Source organism: Marmota monax, unplaced genomic scaffold (genome assembly GCF_021218885.2).
Source record: "Marmota monax isolate L192 unplaced genomic scaffold, Marmota_monax_Labrador192_F-V1.1 WCK01_AAM20220418_F8-fsc00005, whole genome shotgun sequence".
Taxonomy (NCBI): Eukaryota; Metazoa; Chordata; class Mammalia; order Rodentia; family Sciuridae; genus Marmota; species Marmota monax.
Window position 1 is genome coordinate 27,647,591 of NW_026692254.1, and position 22,062 is coordinate 27,669,652.

General features: G+C 37.7%; 1 protein-coding gene across 1 annotated transcript in view; it reads left to right on the top strand.

Annotated features, from left to right (window-relative positions):
• Window positions 1–22,062, top strand: part of Ticrr (TOPBP1 interacting checkpoint and replication regulator) — a 41,005-nt gene that overhangs the window by 17,259 nt on the left and 1,684 nt on the right. Inside the window, exons 8-20 of the mRNA XM_046437218.2 lie at window positions 847–998; window positions 2,212–2,312; window positions 2,852–2,945; window positions 3,023–3,102; window positions 3,268–3,507; window positions 4,014–4,110; window positions 7,386–7,443; window positions 9,602–9,766; window positions 14,762–14,852; window positions 16,252–16,313; window positions 17,072–17,206; window positions 17,789–17,946; window positions 19,770–21,945. Coding sequence (XP_046293174.1) covers window positions 847–998; window positions 2,212–2,312; window positions 2,852–2,945; window positions 3,023–3,102; window positions 3,268–3,507; window positions 4,014–4,110; window positions 7,386–7,443; window positions 9,602–9,766; window positions 14,762–14,852; window positions 16,252–16,313; window positions 17,072–17,206; window positions 17,789–17,946; window positions 19,770–21,945 — 3,609 coding nt within the window. The remainder of the gene's footprint in view (window positions 1–846; window positions 999–2,211; window positions 2,313–2,851; window positions 2,946–3,022; window positions 3,103–3,267; window positions 3,508–4,013; window positions 4,111–7,385; window positions 7,444–9,601; window positions 9,767–14,761; window positions 14,853–16,251; window positions 16,314–17,071; window positions 17,207–17,788; window positions 17,947–19,769; window positions 21,946–22,062) is intronic.

A 22,062-nucleotide genomic window follows, 5' to 3' on the forward strand; every position in this document is an offset into this window, starting at 1 on the left:
ATTATTGATATACAGGAAAGTGATGAACTTTTACATATTATCCTTACATTGTGCAGCTTTGTTGTAATCCCTTGTTAATTCAAGGAATTTTCTTGATTGTTTCAGATTTCCTACATAGATAATCATGTCATTTATGAACAAAGAGTTTTGTTTTTTTCCTAGCCTTACATTTTTTAATATGTGTGTTTGATTTGAGAAGATTAATTACTTTCTGTATGTATATATAAAAAGAAAGAAAAGTCAAATAAAATTCTAGACAATACCAAGATAAGAATGATTTAGCTGGGTCCAAGGGTCCAAGGCTGTAATCCTAGCGACTTGGGAAGCTAAGACAGGAGGATCTGAAAGTTAGAAGCCCATCTTAACTTAATGAGACCCTGTCTCAAAATAAAAAATAAAAAGGAATGGAAGTATAGCTCAGTGGTAAAGTATCCCTGAGTTAAATCCCCAGGACCCTCCCCCCCGAAAAAAAAGGGATTTAAATTTAAAGAGAAAGAATAAGGCATTAGTAACTCAAAGGTGATATCATGCAATAATTATTGCTCAAAGTTTATTTATTTATTTTTATTTTTTAATCTCTATTTTCTCAATCTTAATACTATTTATACTTTGAGCTGGATAGTCCTTTGTTGTGAGGCCTGTCCTGTGCACAGTAGGAGATTCAATAACATCTCTGGCCTCTATATACCAGACACTAGTAACCCACTACCTCCCCCAGTGGAGACAATCCAGACATAGTCTGAAGTCCTGTGGGAAGACAAAAATCCCTCTGAGTTGACAACCACTAGCTTAAATTATACAATGACATGAGCCAAATGTGATGGTCAATTTTACTTTTTTTCACAGATTTTAAAACCGAGGAAGAGCTGCTATCTTACATACGTGAGAATTACCAAAAGACTGTGGCCACAGAAGAAAGCATGTTATATTCATGTGCTCGGAACATGATCTCAACCATTAAAATGTTTCTAAAATCCAAAGGAACTAAGGAATTAGAAGTAAGAAATTTTGGATAATGCCTTTGGTTAATTGTTGATGGGTTTGATTCACGTATCTTTGGAGATTTCCATTTTACTGTACATGATTCAAAAAAGAGAAGTGAGTACAGTTCTAGAGTTTGGAAGATGGACATGAAGAACTGATAAGGTGGAAATTAAAGAAATGGGTCATGTCCATTTCCTCCTAATGAAAAAGCTCTTTACTCATTTGAGCTGCATCTTGACTATATGAATTAAGTCAGTGGTTTTAACCTCTGCTGCACCAAGAACATTTTGGGTTTGGGTTTTTTTTATTTGTTTGGGTTTTGTGTGTGTGTGTGTGTGTGTGTGTGTGTGTGTGCGTGCGCTAATGCCTGGCTCCCTCCAGACTAATAGATTAACTCCAGATCTCTAGAATTGGGACTTAGCCATCTATAGTTTAAAAAGCTTCCTTAATGCTTATGACTAGAAGTGTTAAAAATCACCATTTTAGGGCATATTATTATTTTTATTTGTGCTTTGTGGCAAAAGCAGGACTCCTTCTCTAAAGTGAACAGGAGTTATTTATGACACTTAGGCTTCTCCGTCACTACTTTCAAGTCTGTGGGCTTGATGTATCCATGCTCAATTGCTTGCAAATACTTTTTGACCAAGTAAAAGAAGATGTTCATTCACTACTTTTCATGCAAATGAAAGGAAGAAAATTTGTAATGGGAATATATTTCCCTCATTTGGGCATTTTATAAGAAATTAGAAATAATGATAAGAAACTTAGTATTCTTTTTTAAAATATATTTTTATTTGTTCTAATTAGTTGCACATGACAGCAGAATGCATTTTGATACGTCATACATAAATGGAGTATAACTTCTCATTCATCTGGTTGTATATGATATAGAGTTACACAGGTCATGTAATCAAATAAGCACGTAGGGTAATAATGTCTGATTAATTCTACTATCATTCCTACCCCCAACCCAAGCCCCCTCCCCTCCCTGGACTCCCCTCTGTCTAGTCCAAAATAACTCTATTTTCCCTTTCCCCAATTGTGAATTAGTGTCCGAATGTGAGAGAAAACATTCAGCCTTCGGTTCTTTGGGATTGGCTTATTTTGCTTAGCACAATATTCTCCGGTTGCCATATTTCATTCTTCTTTAAAGCTAAGTAATATTCCATTATGTATATATACCACAGAAACTTAGTATTCTTCTATATAATGATTTTGTATTTTTAGGTGAACTGTCTGAATCATGTAAAAAGTAACCTCTTAAAAACAAGTAAAAGTCTCCGACAAAATGCAGGGAAAAAACTGGATAAAGAGAACAAAGTCAGAGAGTAAGTAACTATCTTATCTATCTATCTATCTATTTATTTATTTATTTTGCCATTGCTCCAAAACAGAATTCTCAAGATTTGCTTCAATCACTTTAAAACTGCCAGTTGCTTGAAAGTGCTATTTTTGTGTGTATATGTGGTGCTGGAATTGAAGGTACTTTTGTAGCTGATTCTTTGTGATATTTTGATGTGTAGTGTGAATCACCTATTTACCTAATTAGCAAATCAGTATTTGCAGAAAGCAGAGGCTATTTATTTATTGATTGGTACTAGGTATTGAACCCAGGGGTGCTCTACCACTGAGTAACATCCCCAGCCCTTTTTATTTTCTAGACAGGCTCTCACTAAGTTGCTGAGTCTGGCCTTGAACTAGCAATCCTCCTGCCTCAGCCTCTGAAGTTGCTGGGATTACAGGCGTATGCTCCATACCCAGCTTCTTACTAGTCATTTCTTACATAAATAGATCTGTACTTAAAGAAGGGAGTTTTTCAGTTAAGTGGCATGAAAAGTAGATATGACTGAGTGTTTTTTCTCCCAAGGTGTCAGCTTCAGGTATTTCTTCATCTGGAGATGTGTCTGCAGTGCCCTTTGATACTGGAAAGTGCAGATGAAATGGACCAAGTAGTGGAGGAGGCAAGTGTATAGTTATGTCCTAGTATTTTCAGCTGCCCCACAGAGGGCATATGGTCATTTTCTAAATTCTTCATCAGGTGACAAATTTGCTGCGCATGGTGTGTGTGACTGAAGATCCAGCTTACCTAGCCAAGTTTCTGGAGGAGATTTTGAGATTGTAAGTTTGATGGCTACCAACTTAACTTAAATTGTTTTACCAAGAACTACACAGAGTATTATCTGTTATGCGACTATAAGGACTATTTCTCATGTCGGATAAAGGAGTGAATAGAGGGAATGAGATGGTAGTTTCTGTTCTGTATTTAACCAGTCTCCTCCACAGGTATGTCGACTCCATCCCAAAGATACTTGGAAATCTTTACAACAGCCTCGGGTTTCTGATTCCTCAGAAGTTGGCTAGTGTCCTTCCTACAGATTTTTTCAGTGATGACTCCATGACACAAGAGAGCAAATCACCACTTCTTTCCATGCCTCTCTCATCCAGTACTCACCAGTCAGTGTCTGGTGGCACTGAATCTGACCAACTGGAGGAGCTCCGTACCAGATCAGCCAAGAAAAGAAGGTAGGAACTCCAAAGAAACTACTTACACTGTTACAGGTCAAAGGGTATATTTAAACCATAGTCTAGTTTTTGTCCCTATAATATATTGAATTATAGTCACTCTTATATCTGAATCACAAAAGCCAACTATCTGAGCTCCTACCAGTCAACTGAGCCTATTTTTATCCCCTAGGGGAATAAATAGTGTTTATTTTGTAGTTCCTAAAGCCCTTTTTTTTACTGTTCACATCAGATCTCTATGAACTAGGAACGTTTTATGAAATAAGCTTAGAGTTTCACTTTTTAAGTTTCCTTGGATGCTTTTTATTATTATTAACTAGTTGAACATATAGTGGTTATTTTTGGAAATTCTAGGTTTGACTTTTTTTTTTTAATAAACTCTAGTCCAACCCCAAGATATCTGGCTTGTATTCATGTAAAGTTTTATTTTAGACTCTGATTCCATTCCAATTTAACCATATGTACTTTTATCTACTGTATCTTGACTTTCTTTCTATTTTTAAAAGGAAAAATGCACTAATAAGACATAAAAGTATTGCAGAGGTTTCACAGAATCTTCGACAAATTGAAGTTCCCAGAGTGTCCAAGAGAACTACAAAAAAAGTAAGTAATCTCCAATAAATATGAAACGGCATTAATTGAGTTGTTCCTGCCGTCTTGAGTTTACGCAATAAATAAAGATGAAAGACAGTGTCTCTGCTTTTAGGAAATTGACTGTGGGGGATACAAAAATAGTATCTCTTATCCAAAATGCTTGAAACCAGAAGTATTTCAGGTTTTAGAGTTTTTAGATTTTAAAGTATTTGCACAGAATATATTGATGTTCAAACAATTTTGGATTTTAGAGCTCTTCAGATTTCTGTGGAATTACAGATGCTCAACTGATGTTAAATATTCTTATGAATGTACATGAGACTATAATCCAAGGGGAAAAGAAATAAAAATTCATTATGATATTAACCATTTTACCCAAGAGTATGATAGAGGTAATTTGGAGAAAAATAGCAAGTAAAAGTTAAGAATTAATTAATCCAGGTGTGGTGGCACACGCCTATAATCCCAGCTTCTCTGGAGACTGAGGTAGGAGGATCACAAGTTCAAAGCCAGCCTCAGCAAATTAGTGAGGACCTAAGCAATTTTGTGAGACCCTGTCTCACAAAAAGGGCTGGGGATACAGCTCAGTGGTTTAAGTGCCCCTTGGTTCAATCCTTGGCACCATTAAAAAAAAAAAAATGGATAAATTAATTCAAAGTCTTTAATATAGATAACAAAACTCAAATAATATCAAAATAAGTGAAAAGTTTATATAAAATAGTATATAATAATAATAGGACTTTGTCTCCCAGAAAAGTACTATATATATATATATATATATATATATATATATATATATATATATATATATACACACACATACATACATACATACACACACACACACACACACACACATATATATATATATATATACACTTTTTCAGGATATATATTTTAATTCAATAACAAATTGACTTCACTAACAAGTTTATTTTACTTTAGTGACAAGTTTGAAAGTAAAAATAAAAAGATAATGACTGACATGAAGTCAGAATGCAATTGGTTTTTCTGTGGCAGTAGGCATAAATAAGTACTTGAAGTTTCTATTGTTTGCAATAAAAAGAAACCTAGCTGGAATCTGCTTACTAAGGAAGAAAGGAGACTAAAAGTACAGTGAAACTTTTGAACTGCACAAACTGAGAAGAGTTAAAATTCTATGAGCAATAGCTTCAGAAACCTTAATCATTAAGACAGTGGTTTATTCTGTATCTAGATAGGTGGCATTGGAAGCAGGAGTTCCTCTTCTTTTTTTTAATATTTATTTTTTAGTTGTACACAATACTTTTATTTTTGTTTGTTTATTTTTTATGTGGTGCTGAGGATTGAATTCAGGGCCTTGCACGAGCTAGGCGAGAGCTCTACCACTGAGCCACAATCCCAGCCCGAGCAGGAGTTCTTTTAAGGAGTTGGTAGTGTTCACTTTCCTACCATACCTCTCCTGTGAATAAGATGTGAATCATATCTTGCAATCCTGATTGATGAGTGTGAAATCCAAAACTGGATAGCTAAAGATTGTTAGACCTTCTTTCTCACTAGAATTTACAATGATGTTTGCACTTCCTAACATTTTTTGAACTTTATTTTCATAATGGCCAAGAGTGTTTATTTCTTTAAGACCAGATTTACTGAGATCAGGATTTGATTTTGGTTAATAAATTTTTTCATGTCAAAGTTAGTGCTGTAGTTAATCACAGCACTTCAACTGAAAGGACCAGATGTTTAATTTTTATATAGTAAATCTGAATTTTCTGAAGTAGCAATGTAGTGAACTTAGAAGCAGTGAACTTATATATTAATTAATATGTATTAATTAATGTATAATTAATGTATAAGTATATATATATTAATTAATATATGTTCCAGAAGAGCACAGTGATTTTTTAAAAAGCTTGATTCTACCCAGTGCCTCATGGACATAACTGTCAGTTTTCCTTTCAGTTATATCAAATATATAGATTAACAAGGGTTGACAAACTTTTTCTATAAAGATGGTAGATATTTAAAACTTTGCAGGTCATGCAGTCTCTGGCACATTGCCTCAGTTCTATTGTTGTAGGAAAGTGGCCACAGACAGTATGTAAACAAACAGGTTCAGCCATGTTTCAATAAGCTTTATTTTCGAAATAAGAGATGGCCCAGATTTGTTCTGTATACAGTAGTTTGCTGGTCCCTGGATTAGGAAACTGAACGTTGAACATATTTTTACAATTATAATTTAACTCTTTAAAAGAGTTATTATCAACTAATGTAAATGACTAAGAATTACCACTTTTCATGTCTTTTGCAACAAAACCTTCATTGTATCACTGATATCATTTGTTAAGTTTCTGCTCAATCTTCAACGATTATAATAGCATAACTGACAAAACAAATCATGAGAAACCATTCCCTTGTTTAGATACATCTGAGGCTTAGACTCCTAAATCCTTTACTAGAATAGTAAGTAAATAAAAGTTTGATACAGAGACATTCCTTAAGCACATAGCTATGCTTTAATTTGTGTGGTTTTTCCGTGGGTGTTTGATGTTTGTTTGCTACCAGGGATTGAACCCAGGGGCACTTAACCACTGAGCCACATCCCTGGCCCTTTTTATTTTTTATTTTGAGACAAGGTCTCGCTAAGTTGCTGAGGCTAGCTTTGAACTTGCAATCCTCTTATGTCAGCCTCCTGAGCCTCTGGGATTACAGGATCCCTGGGTTTTTTTTAATTTGTTTTTTTTTTTAAGATATAAAATGTATACATGATCATTGGTTAAAAAAAAAAAAAACTTGAAATCATATAAAGTTAATAATGTATTCCTTCACCATCAGTTGTTCAGATACAATCACCAATTGTTTGTTATATATAGTCCCAACCCTTTTCTGTATATACCACAAACAATCATCAAAGGCTATACTTATCTGTAATATTCCCATATACACATAAATATTAAATATGGTTTCATCTACTATACTTATTATTCTGCTTTTAAAAAAATCTTCCCCCATCACAGTTCACTTTCTGCATTATAAGTCTTCCTTTCTTATTCTCTTAATATCTGCATTGGATGGGTATATAAGTCATTTAGTGGTTCATTCTTTATGAGCCTATACAGTTTCTTACTTTGTATTATCACAATGTGGTAGAGAACATCTTTGGAACATCTACCTTAGTGTGTTTTACTGTTTCTCCTATGAGTTCCTATACTGCAAGGATTGAAGGGCTTTATGTGGAACTTCTATTCTTTCAGTTTAAATGAATACTTATGTAAATTTCCTTATAGGATTTTCTCATTTTCCAGGAGAACTTTCACCCTGCCCCCCAGCAACCTGGACTCCCAGGGAAGGACACAGTACAAGGTATGCTTTGTTCTTCCAGGGTATGCATCTATTCACTGGAATGACAATTTTATTTTGATTGCAGGTATTTAAACAGTTGCATTCAGCTGTAAATTATGGCTTTAAATCCTTGGTTAACAAAATACATCCCTATATCTTATTCAGGCAAATAAGATATTCACATGATCCCATAATACTGGATTCTATAAAATAACTGTCCTGAAATCTTTTAAAATGGTCTTATCATGAAGGCCTAAAAAACCATACCAAAACAACAACAAAAGAGCAAAGAGAAGAAGTGTTTTAGATGAAAAGAGTTTAAGCATGAAAGCTAAATGCACTCCATGATCTCTGCTTGATCTTAAATTTAGAAAGGAAAAAATAACTATAAAGTATATTATTGAGACAACTATAAAAATTTGAAGAAAGGTAGTATGCTAGATAATACTGATGAATGTAATAATGGCATCATGGTTATGTAGGAGAATGTCCTTGTTAAGAGACATATGCCGACATAGGGAAGGGAAGAGTTGTGAAATCCACAACTTATTCTCCTGGGTTTGGGTAGAAAAATTATATACATTAGAGAAAGAGAGATGAAGGGAAAAAGCAAAAGTTGACAGTTGGCAAATTTATGTTTATTGTGCTATTTTTTGAAAAATTCTCTAGCTATTAAATATTTTAAAACACAGGAGAAAGTAGAAAATAACAAATCCAATTTGGCTTTCAGGTCACAAATCAGTTTCATAGACAGCCTAATATAGAAAAATTTTGAAACATGAAATGTGTTGTTGGTGTCATTAACATTAATGTTTATGTCATTTATGGATTAACATAGACTGCTCCCAGTTGGTGGATCCTGTATTATTTGGTTTTATTTCAGTGAGCTGTTCTTTGAATTCACCCTTAGTGAATTTTAGATTTACCTCTACCAGGTTATTTTGCTTAAGATTAGATGCCATCTTGCTAGTTTTGTCAAGTGTTTATCAACTTGTTAGCTGTTTTCTTAACTTTAACTCTTCTAGACTCAGACTCACCCATGCTCTGAAATCAAGAACTGAATTTAAAATAACCCAGCAAGCTGGGCACAGTGACATACACTGATAGTCCTAGCTACTTGGAAGGCTGAAGCAGGACGAGCACTTGAACCCACAAGTTAAAAACTAGCCCATGCAAAATAGTGAGACCCTATCTCCCCCTCACCCCACCCACTCACCCCAAAAATGAACTAAAAATAAAAATAACCCAGCAGACTAGTAAAGTCATCAGAAGAAGAAATCTATGGAATAAAAAGAGTTTCTGTACAAGACAACAAAAAGGTCCAAAGTGAGAAATAACACAAGACCATATTAACCATAACCTAAATTAACCATCCTTTTCTATAAGGATTATTTCTGTTTTATAATGTGTAAAGCTTCTAATTTAATAAATGATGTGGGCCTTCTTTGTAATCCTGAAAAGTTAATTTAAACCAAAGTTGTGGTAGGAAATTATGAACAACTGTATACCAAAAAATTAGGTAAGGTAAATTAAATGGACAGATTCCTGGAAGGACACAAACTACTGAAAAAGAGATTTGGGAGAAAAAGAAAAACTAAATAGATCTACAAGTTAAAAAAGATTGAATTAGTTATGAAAACACTTCCCATAAAGAAATGCTCAGGACTAGATGTTTTTACTGCTGAAATCTGTTTAACATTTTAAAAAGAATTAAAACATCACTGGGAATGTTGGTACATGCCTATAATCTCAGCTGTTCAGGAAGCTGAAGCAGGAGGATCACAAGTTCACTGCCAGCCTAGCAAGACCCTTTCTCTAAAACACACCTTAGCAATTATTATGATCAGTTGATTATTTGTCCAGGATGCCAAGACAATTCATTAGGGAATGAATAATCTTGGATCCAAATGATGCTGAAACACCTAGTTATCCCTCTGCAAAAAAAAAAAAAAAATGATATTATCCTTACCTCATGCAAAATCATACATAAAAATTTTTGAATCTGTAAGAGTAAATGTTTTAAATCACACTTGGATTTTCTAAAGAAATCTTTTTAGTAAATGTGAAAATAGCAATCAGTACAGTGGTTTCCTTAAACAGTTTCTCTGGATAAAAGCTCTTTTGTCTTATTGATGAGAATATTTGACTTTCTTTCTTCCCACCCGCACCACGCTTTCAGAAGTGACCAAAGTTCGAAGAAATCTCTTCAACGAGGCAATGTTTTCTCCTTCAAAGAGATCACTAAAACGGGGATTGCCTCGAAGCCATTCTGTGTCAATTGTGGAAGGTCTGGACCGTAAACTCGACAACTTCAAAAAGACCAACAAAAGTACCACATTTCAGGGTAAGCAAGTAAAGAGGAATTTTGTTTGTCAATTTTGTTGGTCTCTTTAAGGAAGTTCAATTTTTCTCTTTTTCTAATCTTAATTTTACTTATTTCCTTCTCTCTACTTGGTTTGATTTTAGTGCTTTCTTTTTTAAGTACACACATTTATAGCTACAGTTTCCTGTCTAAATATTGCTTTAGCTTTATCCTGTAAGTTTTGGTTTGATGTTTTTTCACTGTCATCTCAAAACACTTTCTAATCCCTTGTGATTTCTTTGACTCACTGGTTATTTTGAAAAGTTAATTCCCATGTATTAGGGAGTCACCCACATTCCCTTCTATTGATTTCTAGTTTCATTCCATTTGTGTTGGAGAACATACTTTGTATGATTTCAGTCTTTATAAATTTATTGACACTTAGACTGGGAATAGGACTCAGTGGTAGAGCTACTTGCCTAGCATATGCAAGGCCTGGGGTCTGGTCCCCAGCACTGCGGGGGGGCAGTGTATTGATACTTATTTCATGGCCTAATATTTGATCTGTCCTGGAGAGTGTTCCATGTGTGCTTGAGAAGAATGTATGTTCTGCTCTGGATGAGTAAAGTGTTCTATAGATTTATGTCAGGTCTAATTGGTTATGGTGTTATTCAAGTTTCCTTTTTCCTTGTTGAGCTTCTCTTTGAAGAGAATTGTTCAAACCATTATTTGAAAGTATAATGTAATAATTATTGTTGAATTATCTCTCCCTTCAATTCTGTCAGTTTTTGCTTCATATGTTTTGGGATTCTGTTGTTAGATGTATCTGTTTATAATTGTTGTATCTTCTTGATGAATTGATCATCTTATTAATATGTAAAATCTTTGTCTTTTGCAACATTTTTGGCCTAAATTCTATTTTGTCTAACAATAATATAACCAAGCAGCTCCTTTGAATGTGGTATCTTTTGCTATCCTTTAATGTTCAACCTTTGTATCTTTATTGGGTCTCCAGTAGGTAGCATAGAGTTGGGTTTTTTTAATCTCTTCTGCCAATTTCTGCTTTCTAATCGTGGTGTTTAATCCATTTACATGTAAAGTAATTACTGATAAGGAACAACTGCTGCCATTTTTTCATTTTCTGTATTCTTTATTCCTTTTTCTTCCCCAATTCCTCCATTTTTTTGTTTGTTTGTTTTTGTGTAACCTGACTTTTTTATAGTTTTGTTTCCTCCATTATTTTTCTGTGTGTTTTATAGTTATTTCCTTAGTGGTTATCTTGGCAATCATAATTAACACCTTTAACTTAAGACAGCCTAGTTTGGATAAAATCAAATTAGTTTCAATAGTATATACCTTGTTCATGTATGTTTTTGTCCCTCCCCTTTATTGTCATGGTCATAAAGTACATTTTGTGCATTGTATGGCCATTAATACAGATTGATAATTATCGTTTTGTATTTTTTCCTTTTAAATCATAGGAAAAAAAAGAGGAGTTATAAGCCAAAAGTACCATAATACTATCTTTTGTTTTTTTTTTTTTTTTTTTTTGGTACTGCAGATTAACCCAGGGGCGCTTAACCACTGAGCCACATCCCCAGCCCTTTTTATTTTTTTATTTTGAGACAAGGTCTCACTAAGTTAGGACTCAGTAAGTTTCTGAGGCTGTCTTTAAATTTGCAGTTCTCCTGCCTCAGCCTTGTAAGCTGCTGGGATTACAGGCAGGCCCTGCTCTGACAATAATATCTCAGTATAAATTTCTTTGATTTCTCTTGTTTGGGGTTCATTGAACTTGTTGGATGTGTAGGTTCATGTTTTTCATCAGATTTAGGAAATTTTTAAGTATTTTTCAAAATAGTTTCCTGCCTCTGTCTCTTCTAGGCTTCTCATGTTGATGGTGGTATGCTTGGTGGTATCCCACAGGTTCCTCAAGCTTTGTTCATTTTCCTCATTCTTTTTTCTTTCTGCTCAGATTAGGTAATTTTGATTTCTGTCAAATTCTTTTTCCTATGAGAGGGCCATACTTTCCTATTTCTTTGTATACTTTGTAATTTTTTGTCAAGAAGTAGGAAGGAAGGATACTATGATATGCTAATTATAGAAATCTGATTCTCCAAGCCCCCTCAGGGATGGCTGATTTTTGCTTTTTGCGGGCTGCTGCTTTCCTTTTGTAGCTTTTCCAAACTATTTTTTGTGAAGTGTGTACTCCTTGTTGTGTGTGGTTACTGAAGTTTCTGTTTTCTTCTGTGGCCAGCCAGTGACCTGATAAAGATTTCCTTAAATTTCTGGCTTCCAAAATGGGGTGAAGAGAAGGCATTTCTGTCCTTTTAAATCTTACAGTAGGTACTTTAGAGAAAGCCACTGCAGCCTGAGAGGGCAGAAACCATGCTGTGTGCATCAGTCCCACAGTATCCCTAGACTGACCAAAGGATACAATTCCGGACTTTAGGAGAACTGCTGTCTGCCCTAACACCAGCCAGCTGCTCCTAGAATGGGGATTGCTGTCCCACAGCTGCAGTGGGGCTGAGGAAAGGGGGCAGTCCCTGGTCATGGGCTTCATTCCTTCTAAATATCAGCAGCCTCTCCTCACCAAGCACCTCCTGGTTCTAATAAATGTTCAGGTAGGTTTCAAAGTTCCCAAGTATTTGATTCTTTGTAGCTTATCAGTTGTTTTGATAGTGTCACCAATCCCTAGAGCTTTCCTCTCCATCTTTGTGCATGAGTTCCTGCCCTTGGGATTACAATTAATAATTTAAACAGCCAAGTTCTAATTGATACCAGCTTGATTTTAGTTTTACAAAAACTGCTCCTATGTAATTCTATTTCTTGTCCTTTGTGCTGTCATACAAATGATATCTCTATATTTTATGTCTGTCAATACAGATATTTTTTTAGTATTTATTTTTTAGTTATAGGTGGGCACAATATCAATTATTTTACTTTCATATGGTGCTAAGGATCGAACCCAGTGCCTCATGCATGCCAGGCGAGCACTCACCACTGAGCCCCAGCCCCAGCCCATGTCAATATAGATTTATATTGGTTTCATTTTTTAAATCACAGGGTGAGAAAAAGTTGTAAACAAAAAAAATTTTAATACTGTCTTTTATAAGTTTTTTTTTTTTTTTTTTTTTTATCAGATCCAGTTTACTTTAATGCTTCTTCTGCATTTTAATTACTCTTTTGCCCTTTCCTGTCAGCCTGAAGGATTCCCTTTTAGTACTATGTGCGGGACAGGCCATCTGGTGATAAATTCTGTTTGGGTTTTGTTGTTGTTTCTTTTTTTAATTTTTTTTATTTTTTAGTCTTAGGTGGACACAAGATTTTTATTTTTATGTGGTGTCGAGAATCGAACCCAGTGCCTAAAGCATGCTAGGAGAGCGTGCTACCACTTGAGCCACAACCCCAGCCCTGTTGTTGTTTCTTCTTGGACTGGGATCAAACCCAGAAGTACCTTACCACTCCAGTTTTTGTAAAACAGCTCTTTTTTTTTTTTTTTTAAACATTTATCTTTTACTTGTAGTTGGACACAATACCTTTATTTTGTTTGTTTATTTTTATGTGGTGCTGAGGATCAAACCCAGGGCCTCGCACATGCTAGGCAAGTGCTCTACCACTGAGCCACAACCCCAGTCCACTCCCATCTCTTTTTTATGTTTTCATTTTGAGACAGGATCTTGCTAAGTTGCCCATGCTAGCCTTAAACTTGTGATCCTTCTGCCTCAGCCTCCCAAGTCACTGGTATCACAGGCATGCGCCATCACATCCAAAATATTGTTTTAGTCGTCAATGAACCTTTATTTTATTTGTTTGTTTGTTTGTTTATTAATATGTGGTACTGAGAATTGAACCCAATGCCTCACACATGCTAGGCAGGCACTCTGCCACTGAGCTACAACCACAGCTTTTGGTTTTGTTTTAATCTGGGAATATGTCGGTTTCTCCTTTGGTTTTTTCCTACATATATATTTTAGTTGTAGATGGACACAATACCTTTATTTTGGTTTATTTTTATGTGGTGCCAAGATCAAACCCAATGCCTCATGCATGCTCAGCAAGCTTTATACCACTGAGCCACAACCCCAGCCCTCTCCTTTGGTTTTGAACTGTGGTTTTGTTGGGTGTAGAATTCTTCCCCACATATTATCACCACCTCAGGCAGCTGTGATATTTAACACTTTCAATAAACCACTTGCTTCCTGGGAAAAGGTAGTTTATACCAGGTGAGTCCTAAGTCTGGTAAGTAGAGACCAGTCTTGAGAGTAGGATTTTCCAGGGAACTGTAGGGTCAAATGATGACAGGTGTCTGGGAGCAGTGCTTTGGAGGAGCTCTAATCCCATTCTGCCCCATCCAGAAACTATAGGGCTGTTGGTTTTCAAGGTGACCACAGGGCTAGGGAATGGGAATTGGGACTAGGGCAGGTTAAAGTACCACAATCCTCACTGTACTTCCTGAGAGTTGGCCATTTTTCCTGCAAACCTTTAGCTAATCTCCAGAGTTCTAAAAATAACTAATTTTTCCAGAGTTCTTTCTCCTTAAGAGGAGGGTTTTTTTCAGAGGTCCTTCTCCATCATTTCGGCTGATGTCACCCTTTTGTGTGTGTGCCAGGAATCAAACCTAGGACTTTGAAGGCACTCCACCACTGAGCAATTTTGTCATTTTTAACTTACTCTAAACCAGATCTCCCCTTGTGTAGCTTGGCTACCTATTCTGAGATATCTTATGCCAACTAGATTTATCTTAATAATTAATACTTGCATGGCATGTCCTTATTTTTACATATTATTTCTTCATAAGAACCACTAATGAGGTGGATAGGTATGTTAGTCTTAAGAAGTGAGCACTTTTCATTTTTTAGGATTGCTTATGTGATAAATAATTTTGAAGTATTTTACATTGGCCTGTCATTATTTAATCTCTAATAATGTTGATAAACTTTCTATCCCATTGAGTTTTATAAAGACAAAACTTAAAAAGATCTACTCTAGCTAGCTAATAGACCATATATAAATTCAGTTCCTTTTTTTACATTTTAGGTTATCACAAACTGCTGACTAAGAGTGTGGCTGAGACTCCAGTACATAAGCAAGTCTCCAAGAGACTACTTCATAGACAAATCAAGGGCAGGTGAGTGACATCCTTGTCCAGGCTTCTGCATACACTCAAACTATCTTCACCGTGATCTTGGGGGCCACTGTTTGCCTTCTCTTGACCTTCAATCCAGACTTCAATCTTAACCATGTTGCTTATTAACTACAAAGGACTATATAATATTGTGTGGGCAGGAGAGCCATACAGAGTATACTCTTGTCTGGCCTCTTTTACTTGGTATCATTGAGATTTGTTGTTGCTTATATCAGGAGTTCATCCTTTTTCATTGCTGGGTAGTATCCATCAAATGAATAGTCTGCAGTTTTTAAATCAGTTCACCTGTTGATATGCAAAATGTATGTCCCCATTCCTGCCAGGCAAAGCAAGAAGTCTAGGATCCCAGCTCAGCCTCTGCTGACAGAGGTATGGGTGAGGCTGCAGTTTTTTCTGCAATGATCAGTTGAGAAGGGTAGTTATCTGAAGTATTCTGTCTTGCTAGGCTGCCTCTTTCCTGGTTCTTTGGCTTGAGAAAGCTGTCTCTCTGTGTGGCATTGGGTGTTTGTTTGTTTTTTGTTTGTTTGTTTGTTTCTATCCACCTGTCTGTCTATCTGTCTATCTATCGGCATATCTACATTTTCAGCTTCTCCCGAACCCAGCTAGGATGTGTGCAGCTGAAAAAAGGGGAGCTCACTGCACCATCTTTTCTCAGGTCCTAAAGTCCTCAGCTAAGTTGCCGTCTCTCTACCTTTCAGAGTCGTCTCCTCTTTTATATATAATGTCCAAGGTTTTTAGCCATACTTTAAAGGGAATAAGAAGCACATCTTTTTCATCTTGCTCAAACTCCATCTTGTCATTATTTGTTGACAGGTGTTACATACTGGTGAAAGTTTACAGTAAAATTGGTGGGTAAGAAGTCCTTGACAAAATGGCAGAAATTAAAGCTCTTAAATGGAAACTTGAGCTGCTAGATGTGGTTGTACATACCTGGAATCCCTGCAACTTGGAGATTTGGGGCCCTAAGCAATTTAGTGAGATCCTGTCTCAAAATAAAAAGGGCTAGAATATGGCTCAGTGATTAAGGGCCCCAGGTAAATCCCTAGTACAAAAAAAAAAAAAAAAAAAGTATTAATATATTTTAGAATAATTTTGATGTTATAAAATTGCTTTTTTTTAAAAGCATGCCAACCATCTCACAATAATATTGATATGTTGGAATGAGGATATGGCTCAATGGTAGAGTTTGTGCTTAAATGCTCAAGACCCTAGGTTTAATCCCCAATACCAAAAAATAATAATAATCATGTATGAGACTGCTTACGAACACTAATATTGTCAAACACTGTTCTTTGTTATCTTGTTAAATGAAAACCTGTCTCTAGTTTTAATGTGCATTAATTATAATAATATTGAATCCTTATGCTGATTATTCCTTAAGGTCTTCTGATCCTGGTCCTAATATTGATGTTGTAGAAGAGTCTCCTATAAAAGGAGAAGATGGTGAGTACTACCACTATACTTCTACATTCTGCCAGCTTCTACATAAACATTTCTGTACTCAGCATATCCTCAATTTACAGAAATTGATGGCCACAGGTACACAGTGTAGCTCACTATTTATAAGTGAATGTTCTTTTACATGGAATTAATTGAATTCTGAAGAAGAAATATTTTTATGTAATAGAAGTGTGACTGGGGGAGCTAAACTACCGTGTCACACACAATGCTATGGCTCATTTAGAAAATATATATGAAAGGAGGGATTTTCACAAACTTCTTTTTTTAATTGCTCAAGTAATTTATGTTGTAGAAAAATTGAATGTATAAAGAAGACAAAATTTTGAAAAATTACTTGATAATCCCACAACTCAGATATACTTTGTTTATACATAGCATATACTCTTACCAGTATAATTTCGATACAAATATAAGTAGCATGCACATATGAAGCCTGTTTGTGTTTTTTGTTTTTTAACAAATGGCACATTATACATACCTTTTTTTTTCACCCTATATCAGGTGGCAGTTTATAAGACTTCTGAAAGTGGGCCAGTGTTTTGTTTTTTTTTTAATACCTTATTGGGACCATATATCAAACCCCTTTAGCTATTTAAGAGAGACTTCAAAATCGCTTATAGCCACTGTTGAATTTCCATCCTGTTTGTGGTATTACATAAATTTTGCCCATTTCTGACAGTATGGGAAAATTCTAAACTTGTAGTTCTCCCTAGATACTAATTCTGTTTCTGGTTCTGCAGAAATAAGTTTGAGACGAAGTCCTCGAATCAAGCAGTTGTCATTTAGCAGAACAAATTCTGGTTCCTTCTACTCTATATCTCAGCCAAAGTCTCGAAGTGTGCAAAGAGTCCACTCCTTCCATCAAGACAAGTCAGGTAACACGGGCCCACCTAGCTTCACAAATCCATGCTGACTTGGTGGGAAGTGTTTTTGGGAAAAGAAGCATACAATCTGACATTTTCTTTCTTGATTTTGGAGAAATAGAAGAGGTAGATATAGTCAAGGTTCAGAGTGATGACTAGATGAACAACAGTCCTTTGACTCTAACCATTCATCTCTTGGATTCCCACAACTTGATCAGCCATAATTTATGCCATATGGCCAGATGCTGCACACAAGTATCATAGGTAGAGATGGGTGGTGTCTATTTTCATTCTTTTGTCCACAATTAACATAATAGAAGTATTTTTTGTATTTATACTAAAAAATTAAAATATATTTATAATTACAAATTAAGTTATTTCAGTTGCCTGCGTTTTCTAACATAGGACTTGGGACTAATCTATTAAACTTCAGGAAGGCAATGATCATTGCGTTCTAGACATAATTAGGTGGGATTTTCCGCACCAGTTGCTCTGAAACATTGTCTTTTCTTGTGTGGACTGGCTGTTTCAATAGTATTGGGAGGGCAGGTATTGAAAAAAAAAAAGTAAAAGTTATTGTTTTTGATTTTTCAGGCCAAAGAGAAAATTCTCCAGCCCAAAGTATTCGGTCTCCAAAGAGGCTTTTCTTTGGGGCAGTGTCTGAAATGATCAGTCCCTCGGAGAAGGGTTCGGCCCGAAATAAAAAGTCTCCAAGAAGTAGTTTGGGTTCTGAGGTACCCACAGCTTACCAGGTATACATAGAACATAGAGTCCAGGAAGGAAAAAAGCAGGTAGCCTGTAAATAGTTAAGAGATGTGGTGTGGTTGGGTTGTGCCACATGAGTCATCACTGAGCACATGGAATGGAACTTAAAGCAGCAGGTTTGCTGAGGGCATGGTTGTAGAGAGGTAGAGATGGGTTTCATCTACTCTTTGTATTATTTACCACATATGTGTTTTTCTGAAATGTATAGCAGTCATTCATCCATTTCTGTTTGATTGTCCACTCTGTACAGAAACCTGGAAGTGACCCCTGACTTCTTCCTTTCCCAGGGCATAACCAACCAGATGAATTCTGCCCATTTTATTTACCCCTTCCTTCTTCTGTATCCCTGCAATTCCTGTTCTAGTTCAGTTCTACCTGGAACATTTCAACAGCCTTTTCCCTTTCAAATCCGTCTTCCACACAGAGGTCAGAGTGATCTTTCCAAGGAAAACATTCATTTGACTTTGCTCAAAATGTTTGCTTTGCTTTATACTTTGTAGACTCCTTATCCGATAAAGCTAAGTTTTTCTAAAATGGAACCCTTGTATTAAAATAGTTCCATTAAAATGGAACCCTTGTATTAAAATAGTCTTTGTTTGAAAAACCCAGGTAAACTGCTTAGAGTCTAGGAAAGGACAAAACTCTGGGGAAAGTTTTGAAAACCACAGATCTACATGACCTAGATCAGTTCCCCTCCCCGAGACAGGTCTGTGGTCTGGTCACTGCCCACCAAGCTGGCCTAAGACTTTGGGCCCTCCCTGCTTGACACTCCTGCTCAGCAGTATCAGGCTATAGTCTGTTCACACATAGCTGTTGTTCTTTCTATTTGTGTCTTTGCCTTTATTTTTTCCAGCCTTTGCTTACTCCTATTGATACCCATTCTTTTTACTATTTTTTTAGTTATAGGTGGACATAAGATGTTTATTTTTATTTATATATGGTGCTGAGGATCAAATTCAGGGCCTCACACATGTAAGGCAAGCATTCTAGCACTGAGCTACAACCCAGCCCCTTGATACCCATTCTTGAACATCCAATTCACAAGTCCTTCCTGTCCCCGAGCCTCCTTTGTTATCTTTGCATGTCCCTGACAGTTGTGTTAGCTACACTATTATCACCTGTCCACACAGCACTGAACACGAAATGTCCTCTAGACCAGGATTCACTTGAAATGATCTAGTAAGGATGTAGAGGGAAAAAAGTGCTTGACCTCCTCATCTGTTAGAGTTTTTAACTACTTTTTTTGCAAGAAGGAGTTTTTAACTTTTTTTTTTTTTTTTTTTTAATTTGTTAGAGTTTTTAATTACTTTTTTGGTTGGGAATGTCCTTTCTGAGCCCTGATCATTGTTGCAATACCTCATGTGTCTGTATACTCCAAAGCCCTCCCCACCACAGTGTCTGCACATAGTAGGTATTCAGCACACACAGTTGAGTGGAGCTAAGGGCAGATGAGGTGGCTCCTGGAGGATACAGGAGGCAAAGGAAATTATTGTTTTGTTTGAAGAGAAGGGGAGTCTAATGATAGTTCTGAGTGGTGAAATTAGACAGAAGCAAAGCATGGTTTAGCGTAGTATGCTGATATTAAAATTGCATGTTCTAAGGGAACAAAGATTGGATATAGTGCTTTGTCCTGGAAATAGTGGAAAAGTAAAATCAGAATCAGGTTTTAGAGAAGGAAATAGATTACTATTTGGTCGACTTTAAGTCTCCAGTTTGCTTTTCTCATTGTCTGAAAGATTACAAAGACACTATTTAGAGAATACAAGTTACAATAATAATCAGGCGCTAAAATAAGCATTTTTCTTTTCAGACTCCCAAGAAGAGTTACCGGAAATCTCCAAATGTTTCTAATACTACACCGAGAAGGCTCCCTCATACACCACGGACTCCAGAGGATACTCCAAAAAGAATGCTTAAGGATTTATGCTCTGCACACTCCCCTGCAGAAACAACACCTGCAAAGCAGGAGTCCTTAAAAGACCCTTCCTCCCATGGCTATGGGACACGATTGAAATCAAAAGTCACTCCTCAGAAAGGATCCTCCTTGGCAGGAGAAGGGGCCTCTCCTGTTGAAACAGACATACCAAAAACTCCCAGCAGGCCAGGTGCTCAGCCACCTGGATTTTTGCCAAATTGTATATGGTCACATTCAGTGAACTCCAGTCCAGAAAGCCCCTGCTGTCCAGCATCCCCAGCTCCCTCAAGTGCCCAGCTCAGGAATGGGTATCTGACTCCTGTCAGATACTCCCTCAGAACACCCTCAAGGGCAGCACCCCTCACGGGCACACCCCAGAATCAAAAACACCAACAGCCCTATCTCCTCAGAGTTTCTCAAGCAGACGAGCTAGCACAGACACTAAAGGACATAGCTGTCAAAACCCCAAAGAGACCAGGGGATACTTCTTCCCTACCCATTTCCCCAAAGAAACAGTTTCCCTCTCCCACAGATGATGTTTCTAGGAGTCCACTTAGAAAATCTTTGGCAGTATCCCCTCCCCTTGGAGAACTGGATTGGAAAGAGCCCCAGATGTCACCCAGCACAGCCACTTCTCTCTCCTGTCCTATTCCCTCAACTCCCCACAAAATCCCACAGAGAGCTACATCTGGCACCATCCCACCTCCACGGCCTTCTAAACTTGAGAGACGGTGTAGAAAGACCTCTAATCCTGAACAAGGCTCCCCAAAATGCCAGCCTAGCCCCTCTGTGGTTCCTGTGGTCAACACAACCCACAGCCCAGCTGCCATCACAGGATCTAGAAAGTGCCAGAAGGAAGGGAGCCTCTCTCCTCAGTCTTCTCCTGAAGGACAGAGTTACCTGGGTCCTGGTTTGGGAACTGACTGGCATGGATCTTCTCCTTTGCTTGTTGTAAGTGACACAGAATACCTCACTCTGCTTGATAATGCCAAACACCGTGGCCAGGAGAACCACCATGTGAAAAGTGGTGTCTCACCAGAGGAAGATGGTGAGGGGCTCAGGACAGAGGTTACCAGTGAGAAGCCCTCTGTGTCTGATCCTGGGGTGCTTCTGCCTTTCCCTTCGTCTGAGCCCAGCTCTCCTGTGGTACTGTCCTCCTCCCTGTGCTGCACCTCAGACAGAAGATGGTGCCAGGCCACAGCACAACTGGAGAGCTTGGAATCTTCTGTGTGGCATTCCAAGGACCCTGCCAGCCCTCAGACCTATGAGGTGGAGCTGGAGATGCAAGCCTCTGGCCTTCCCAAACTTAGGATCAAAAAGGTAGATCCCAGCTCTGTGTTTGAAATTGATGCCATAGGAAAGGAAGAGAGCCCCTTGGGGGAGGAGGGCTCCTTCCCTGATCTCAGTGTTTCCAGAGGCAGCAGGTCCTCCAACAAACCTGAACCCACCTACATGTCACCCCCCTGCCTCCGCCCCTCACACAGCACACCTGGCAAAAGCAAGGGACAAACCTATATCTGCCAGTCCTATACCCCCACCCGCTGCCCCTCCAGTACGCCCTCTCCATTTCAAACAGATGTTGGGGTTCCTTGGACACCATCCCCCAAGCACAGTGGGAAGACCACACCTGACACAATTAAAGACTGGCCTCGGAGGAAGAGGGCCGTAGACTACAGCACTGGAACCTTTGCTGGGCGGGGTGAGGCCAGCGCAGACCTTCCTGGGGGCTTGTCACTGCTTGAGCCCGAGGGAAGGGAGCAAGGTCTTGAGCTTGGCCATCACAAGGCTCCCATGTTGGAGGATTTTGAGCTCGAGGGAGTGTGTCAGCTGCCAGACCAGTCACCTCCCAGGGACAGTATTCCTAAGGTTGAGGAGGTCTTCTCATGGGGACAGTTTGGGCTGGGCTCCAGGAAAAGACTCCTGTCTGCCAAGGAAGAAGCTGAGTGTGGGCCCAAAAGAGTGTGCAGTGCCCTGAGTGAAGATTCAGAAGCCAGTAAGCACGAAGAGGGGTCTCCAAGTTGGAGCATGCCACTGTGTCCCTCCACAGGGGACAACGAAGTGTTTGTTTCTGGTGAGTTTATTTTTGAAACCCATCTGCCATGTGGTTTCTGTTGGGCAGAGTATTTGGGAGGAGGCATTTAGAACTTGGGAAGGGCCAAGCGTCTCTGTTTGGGACCCTGTGGGGCTG